This window comes from Sphaeramia orbicularis, chromosome 13 (genome assembly GCF_902148855.1).
Source record: "Sphaeramia orbicularis chromosome 13, fSphaOr1.1, whole genome shotgun sequence".
Taxonomy (NCBI): Eukaryota; Metazoa; Chordata; class Actinopteri; order Kurtiformes; family Apogonidae; genus Sphaeramia; species Sphaeramia orbicularis.
In genome coordinates, this window is record NC_043969.1 from 37,551,514 (window position 1) to 37,559,985 (window position 8,472).

General features: G+C 36.9%; 1 protein-coding gene across 1 annotated transcript; it reads right to left on the bottom strand.

Moving 5' to 3' along the window:
- Positions 1 to 1,963: 1,963 nt before the first annotated feature.
- lpar6a (lysophosphatidic acid receptor 6a) lies at positions 1,964 to 4,703 on the bottom strand. Its single transcript, XM_030152988.1, has one exon. The coding sequence runs from the start codon at positions 3,822 to 3,824 to the stop codon at positions 2,733 to 2,735; it is 1,092 nt and encodes a 363-aa protein (XP_030008848.1). The 5' UTR covers positions 3,825 to 4,703; the 3' UTR covers positions 1,964 to 2,732.
- Between the last annotated feature and the right edge of the window lie 3,769 nt (positions 4,704 to 8,472).

Sequence of the window (8,472 nt, forward strand, 5' to 3'; positions counted from 1 at the left end):
CACCTAAAGAGTCACTTTTCAGTGAGATATAAGAACTGATTTTTAGACAATAGACCTTATTTCAAGAAATCTTACCAAGATAATTTTCACTTGTTCTATTGGTAGATTTTTTTGCTTAATTCAAGATGTTTTTTTTTTTTTTTTTTAATCTTAATTCAAGCTAAAAAAAAAAATCTGCCAATGGAACAAGTGAAAATTATCCTGGTAGGATTTCTTGAAATAAGATTTTCCAGATCTATTGTCTAAAAATCAGTTCTTATATCTCACTGAAAAGTTACTCTTTAGGTGATTCTGTCTTATTTTAAGTGTGATGAGATATTTGGACTAGAAATGAGAAAAATACACTTGGTAAGATTTGGATTTTTTGCAGTGTACAACAACCTATTTACTCATGGCCTAAAAACCTTTGCACAGTACTCTACATATGACTGAGCTGCCGACACATGGAAACATATTGACAACCAAAACATTGCAACGTGTTGTTGAAATGACAGGTTTCAGATGCAGCTGATTTGTTTTGAGACAGTTCATGACTTTTATTCATTACTGTGGTTTGAGTGCAGGGTCTGAAGTTCTGTGTCAGTGCATTGAATGATAAATAACCACAAAGAAATACCATGAGAACAAAACAGGCACTTCTGTGACCTATTTGTATTTTACATTTTACAATAAAAGAAGCCCTGTACAATCTATAGCTTGATATAACTTTATGTTTATTAAATAGATTAAACTGCATTACACTGCAAAAATCCAAATCTTATCAAGTGTATTTTTCTCATTTCTAGTCCAAATATCTCATCACACTTAAAATAAGACATCATCACCTAAAGAGTAACTTTTCAGTGAGATATAAGAACTTATTTTTAAACAACAGACCTTATTTCAAGAAATCTTACCAAGATCATTTTCACTTGTTCTATTGGTCGATTTTTTTTTTTTTTTGCTTATTCAAGAAAAAAAATCTGCCAATGGAATAAATGAAAATTATCTTTGTAAGATTGACAACCAAAACATTGCAACGTGTTGTTGAAATGACAGGTTTCAGATGCAGCTGATTTGTTTTGAGACAGTACATGACTTTTATTCATTACTGTGGTTTGAGTGCAGGGTCTGAAGTTCTGTGTCAGTGCATTGAATGATAAATAACCACAAAGAAATACCATGAGAACAAAACAGGCACTTCTGTGACCTATTTGTATTTTACATTTTACAATAAAAGAAGCCCTGTACAATCTATAGCTTGATATAACTTTATGTTAATCAAATAGATTAAACTGCATTACACTGCAAAAATCAAAATCTTACCAAGTGTATTTTTCTCATTTCTAGTCCAAATATCTCATCACACTTAAAATAAGACACAATCACCTAAAGAGTAACTTTTCAGTGAGATATAAAAACTTATTTTTAAACAACAGACCTTATTTCAAGAAATCTTACCAAGATAATTTTTACTTGTTCTATTGGTAGATTTTTTTTTGCTTACTTCAAGCTAAAAAATCTGCCAATGGAATAAATGAAAATTATCTTTGTAAGATTGACAACCAAAACATTGCAACGTGTTGTTGAAATGACAGGTTTCAGATGCAGCTGATTTGTTTTGAGACAGTACATGACTTTTATTCATTACTGTGGTTTGAGCACAGGGTCTGAAGTTCTGTGTCACTGCATTAAATGACAAATAATGACCACAAGGAAATACCATGAGAACAAAACAGGCACTTCTGTGACCTATTTGTATTTTACATTTTACAATAAAAGCCCTGTACAATCTATAGCTTGATATAACTTCATGTTAATCAAATAGATTAAACTGCATTACACTGCAAAAATCCAAATCTTACCAAGTGTATTTTTCTTATTTCTAGTCCAAATATCTCATCACACTTAAAATAAGACACAATCACCTAAAGAGTAACTTTTCAGTGAGATATAAAAACTTATTTTTAGACAATAGACCTTATTTCAAGAAATCTTACCAAGATCATTTTCACTTGTTCTATTGGTCGATTTTTTTTTTTGTTGCTTAATTCAAGCTAAAAAAAAATCTGCCAATGGAACAAATGAAAATTATCTTTGTAAGATTGACAACCAAAACATTGCAACGTGTTGTTGAAATGACAGGTTTCAGATGCAGCTGATTTGTTTTCAGACAGTACATGACTTTTATTCATTACTGTGGTTTGAGTGCAGGGTCTGAAGTTCTGTGTCACTGCATTAAATGACAAATAATAACCACAAAGAAACACCATGAGAACAAAACAGGCACTTCTGTGACCTATTTGTATTTTACATTTTACAATAAAAGCCCTGTACAATCTATAGCTTGATATAACTTTATGTTTATTAAATAGATACTATTCTATAGTTAGCACCGCAACTTACCACAGCAATGTACAGACATGCATGCACACGTAGCATTCAGTATAATAACTGTCCATCTGCTCAGTGATTACATTCCCTTCCAGGTCACCGGCTGAGTAATTGTGCGAAACACAATTACATTATATTCCACAGGAAAGAGACATTAGTAAGTAGTAATTGAAATGAATCCACAGATTAAATTATGTTTCAGTGGCAGGTTCAAACATTTGCCCTGAGATAAAGACTCCTTTGGCAGGTGCTTCACAAAGCAGCTGCCAAACATCCATTCCCATTGTCTGACAGAGGTTCGTATTTCAATGAGAGCATGGATCTTAACACCTTTCATGCTGTTCGTAGCCAGGATGCCATCATACCGACGACTCATTGTGGAAAACTTTATCTTTGAGATTCCGTAGGCTGCACTGCAGGTTGGAGCTGGTTTCTGACTGCAGGGCTTCGGAGAACTTTACATCACGACCCACCACGGATTTTTTCTTGATAGAGTTCTGGATGGTCTCCGAGGTGAAGTAATAAACGATGGGGTCGAAGCAGCAGTTAGAAACGGCGATGCAAAGCGTAATGGGGTAGAACGTTCTGACCACCGACTCCACAAAGCAGCCTTTTAAGGTTTTAGTGCGAACTAGGGAGTAGAAGATCAAGTTTACGTTATAGGGGATGAAGCAGATACAAAAAACGGAAAGGTGCACGATTATCATGCGTAGGATTTTAGTTTTGTTGAGTTTCCCCCCGCGGCTGATGGTTTGGGGGCGACGCAGAGTTTGGAGAACCATGATGGAGCAACAGAAATTCAGCAGTAGGGGAATAATGAAGCCCACTGTCTCTATGAAGATCACCACTTTGGACAGATGAGATTTCCACTGGTTGGAGGAGAAGTTCTCAAAACAGAATATAGTGTTCGTCTCATTGTCCTTGTGCGAGGGCTTGTCGAGCAAAAACCCAGTCGGGAGACTCCCTGAAAGCACCAGCACCCAAACGGCGATACAAACGATCTTGGCGTTACGTTTGGTCCTGAGTGTCCGTGAGCGAAACGGATGCACGATAGCCAAAAAACGATCCACGCTGATGCAGGTGAGGAAGAGGATGCTGCCGTACATGTTTGTGTAAAACAGCGAGACGGAGACCTTGCAGACCGTCCCACCAAAAGGCCAATGCCGGTTGATGAAGTAGAAGACCCTCAAAGGCAACGTGAAGACGAACAGCAGGTCCGACACCACCAGGTTGATCATGTACGTCGTGGTTTCGTTTCTCAGCTTGAGCGAGCAGGTGAATATGTAAATCGCCACAACATTGGTGATGAGTCCTATCACGAACACGATGCTGAAGACCGTGCTGTACAGTGGGTACTTGAATTCATCGTTCTTAGCGCAGGTGGAGTTGTTTGACGAGTTCGCAGTCCAGTGCTGGGCTACGGTTGTGCCCGTGAGGGTCGTGTTGTACATTTTGACAAAGCTGGACCGGAGTGATGATGGGAGACTGTTATGTAATAGCTATATAATGAAGGGGCGTCCCAGCACAATGAATCCACCATGAATGACAAGTACAGAACAGTCCACCACGAGGCGTTTACAGACTCATCCACCCTCCGACAGTTCAGGCCATTAGCATAAATTAGCATAAATATCCAATATGTTACAGTGGACGGCTGCACATGGTCAACACGATCCCCTCTGCTAATGTTCCGGTAGTTATTTTAGGGGTTACCTCATGTTTTAAAGACCCCTCCCAAGGGAGACAGACCCAGGCTGGAGTATAAGTGTCCTCCCCTCCCCCTTGCCCTCTGTCTTGACCGGACTTCCTCAAGCACAACTTGCAGGTTTGAGCTTTACTTACTCTATTAAATCAGTGTTTGTTTGTTTTTTTAAAGCAGGATCTGTCCAACGTTGCTGCATCCAAAGCAACGGCGATGGCATATTCGCAGGGTCATCCAGGTCCGTTAGAAAGACGTCCACATGGCAGTTTGTTCCTTTGGGTAAAACTCAGTCCTTTTTTTTTTTTTTTTTTTGGTCCCTTAAAGGTAGAAAAGTAGAAGTTGCATTCAGCTCTACAGACTTCACCAAAGTCTTGACCACAAACTGAAGACGTGAAGGTTGAATGAAGCTGCTGCTCCGTCTCAGTGTGTGTGACAATGTGAATGTGCTTCAGTGCTGTTCGTCCTCAGGGTTTTGTTTCCTGTCGTCGTCCCCCCCCCCCTCCACACCTCCCTCTGACTCACTCAGTATCCACTTCTCTCTGTCTTTTCCTGAGTTGGCCTCTGCTGCCGGCGGCCTGAGGGGGGATTCGCTGGGCGCTCTCTCAGCTCCTACTTCTCCTTTGTGCCGGTATCACAGACAGTTTTTGTACTTTTGAGTGGAGGAGAGAGCAGCTGTAGTAACTCCTCCCACCGCCCCCCCCCCCCCCCCCCCCACACACACACACACACACTACAACTCCTCCTACTCTTTTGTCTGCTCTTACAGTTACTGAGGATCAACCAAAACAACACTATTCTTCAAGGGAATTCATTAGCACTTCACTCATTTAGACCATAATTGTTAGGAATTATTTGGAGAGTTCAACTTAATTTAATACAGTTTTCAGTGTTACACTTATGGTAATTACATAAATCCGCTGTTAAATATTTTTAATATTACATTTTAATAATTGTGGAATCAGTGGCATCTTTTAAGTCACTTCTTAAAACACACTTTTATAGTCTTGCTTTTATGTGATGTTTGTCCCTTTTAATTTTAAATTTAATTTTTTTTTTATTTTTATTTTTGAATCTTATCCTGTTTGACTGTTGGTTTATATTCTCATACATGATGTTGTTTTATCTCACGCCTCTACTTCTGCATTGATTTAACAGCATCATGTTACATTACCCCTGCCCTCCTTCTTCCGATTCATTTAATCTATTTGAAGTGTCTTGTTTCTGCATTGTTGTACACATCTCTCCTATTATGCTGCTTCTATTTTAGTGTTTTTATTTACATCTTGTATCCTGCTGTTGTGCCCTTTACTTGTTTGTCAAAGCACTTTGTAAACTTTGTTTTAAAAGGTGCTATATAAATAAAGCTATTATTATTATTATTATTATTATAAAGCTATTAATAAATATTAGACCCGTATTTTTAATTTATATGCAGTGATTCTGTTTTCTTTTTCATTTTAGGATAGGTTTAAACCCAGTGCTACTTTTGTGGCAGTTCCCAAATGAATTTTTCTTTATATTTAACGTTCCTTGAGTGATTTATCATCATTTATCAGACTATTATTCTCTGTATTTTGCATTTTTTCAGTGAAAATCAGATATTTTCCTGTATTTAACCCTTTCATGCATAAGACAGTTCTTCTCCAGCTGTTCTCTTGCATATTAATGGGTTTAGTTGTTTTAGTTCCATATCAGCCAACACAGTGGACACTTACGCATCATCTCATATCCTGACATTCATACCATTACTGTAACTTTGCTGTTCTTGATGAACCTGATCTGCACTCACATGTTTGAGTGTAAATCAGTTGTTATTTGTTAGACAAGAAGGGTTTTTTTTGCACATTATCTCAATGAAGTGAGGAATTAATAGTATTCGAATATGTTAAAATGTGAGAAGACATCAGATTAGCAGCATTAAACATGTTTTTATTTCATTGTTTTCATATCCCTCTCTGATATTGGGTTTTAAACATATGTTTCTTTACTTCAAAAATTAAATGCATGGGTATTTTTGTAATTCCACAGAAAAAAAAATGGATCGCATTGTTTTTTTCATGCCTAAGGAGGAATAAAAACACTGAAGAAAAAAATCTTGACTAAGGTTCTCACAGTTAATACATGAAAGGGTTAATTTACTCAATTCAATTTTCTGACTCTCATCAATGAACTCTTGTACGTGCTCGCACAAAGGGTATCAACGACTTATCCTGTGTTTTTGGAATCTGACCATGTAGATTTCCGTAAAAGCTCAGAGGAAAGTTGAGGGTTATTTTATCAGAAACAGAGAAAATTGAAGAAAAAGCGACTTTTTCAGCAAAATATATCAATAACTGAACATAAACCAAGTATGTCCATCCACTGTCATTGATCCAACTCCATGGGTTTTACTGGTGAATCAGTGTTGTAGAAGATGACGGTGTTTCCATGGTAACTACAGAGCCTCTGAACGTCCAAATGTGATGACCATGAAAAGATGACAAACTGAATTTAATGTCAATTATTCACATGTATTATAGGATTAGTGGATCAACAATGATTGAACATTTTAGATCAGGAGATGCTTTTAGTTGACAGTGAATGTTTCAGTCTTCATGGGTTAATAAGGTGTGCAAGTGCGAGCTTTACTTTCACTTTGAGCAACTATATTTAACTTAGTTTTAATTTCGTTTTAGTGGTTTTTCAAGGATAAAAGATGTGCAAAACCAACTACATTCAGTTTAGTTTTTATTCGGTTTCAGTGTTTAGTTCAAAGATGAAAGATGCATTTAGTTTCATTTTAAATCAGTTTTAGTGTTAGTTTAGGGATGAAAGATGTGCAAAACCAACTCCATTTAGTTTAGTTTTTTTTTTTTTTTTTTTTCAGTTTTAGAGTTAGTTTGAGGATGAAAGATGTGCAAACCCAACTCCATTTAGTTTAGTTTTTATTCTGCTTAAGTGTTTAGTTCAAGGATGAAAGATGTGCAAAAACCAACTCCATTTAGTTTAGTTTTTATTCAGCTTAAGTGTTTAGTTCAAGGATGAAAGATGTGCAAAAACCAACTCCATTTAGTTTAGTTTTTATTCAGCTTAAGTGTTTAGTTCAAGGATGAAAGATGTGCAAAACCAACTCCATTTAGTTTAGTTTTTTTTTTTTTTTTTTTTTTTTCAGTTTTAGAGTTAGTTTGAGGATGAAAGATGTGCAAAACCAACTCCATTTAGTTTCATTTTTATTCAGTTTAAGTGTTTAGTTTAAGGATGAAAGATGTGCAAAACCAACTTCAACTTTAGTTTGCTTTTTCATTTCAGGTTCGGTTTATTAAGGTGTGAAAGTGCAAGTTTCAGTTTCACTTTGAGCAACATTTAGTTCAGTTTTAACAGGTAACATCAGCCTGCCCAGAGACTACAGGTGAAAATTAGCACTAGTGCTACAACCTGGCACACTACATCTCTCCTTTTTAAGGTTAATGTATATTGTGCATTGTGCCTGTCTAAATAAATTTAAAAAAAGAGTTTTATTGCAGTTTTAGTGTTAGTTCAAGACAGATGCACAAACCCATTTTATTCTCATCGCATCTACACTGTGGTATAGCGCTCCGAGCACAAATCGAGGGCAAACAAAAGCAGACTAAAATATAAACTTATGCTTCTGGGTTCATGTCAGTTTTCATTTTTCACCGCTTGTTTTTCAACCATAGCTACAATAACTCTGTTCAAGCACCAGCTTTTATTATACACATAAAACTTCCAGGCTAGTCATGTCTTTTTACGGTAATAAAGTCATGTGATCATGTGATGAGTTAAGATCAAAGGTCAGAAGGGCCTGAGAGTCCTACGAAATGTCCAAAAAAAAAAAAAAAAAAAAAAGACTAATTCATAAATGCATAAGGTAACTGGCTCCAGATCTGAGAGGAGGCATAGAAAATTGAACTGTCTCCTTGTTGTTGTTGACAACCTGTGTGGGCAGCAGTTCTGCTCCAGAAGAACACTGTTTCATTCTGCAAGGGACATTGGAAACGAGTCAGAACAGAAAGCTTTCTCTATTCAGTGGCTTTTCTGCTTCCCTTGTCCGTTCGTGCCCACAGCTTTCCCTTTTTTTTTTTTTTGGTGCTATGTGAAACTAGCATTCAACTGGTTCCTCGGTAAAAACTCTCCAGTTGGCAGTCAGTAAAAAAAAAAAAAAAACATTGGGGCCTTTGTCATGAGTGAAGTAGCTTAGCACGGAGGAATGTGAAGTTTATAAATAATTAGTCTCAGACAACTTGAAGGACCTCTGAGCTTCTTGATCAGCAGGGTGACGACTGAATACTGTAAACTCGATTGGGGTTCGGTGGTTGTTAAAGTGTCGCACTGGAAGCACACTACCTCCTTCAACTCCTCATCATAAACAAAAACCTCTCTAGTAGTTCCAACAAGAA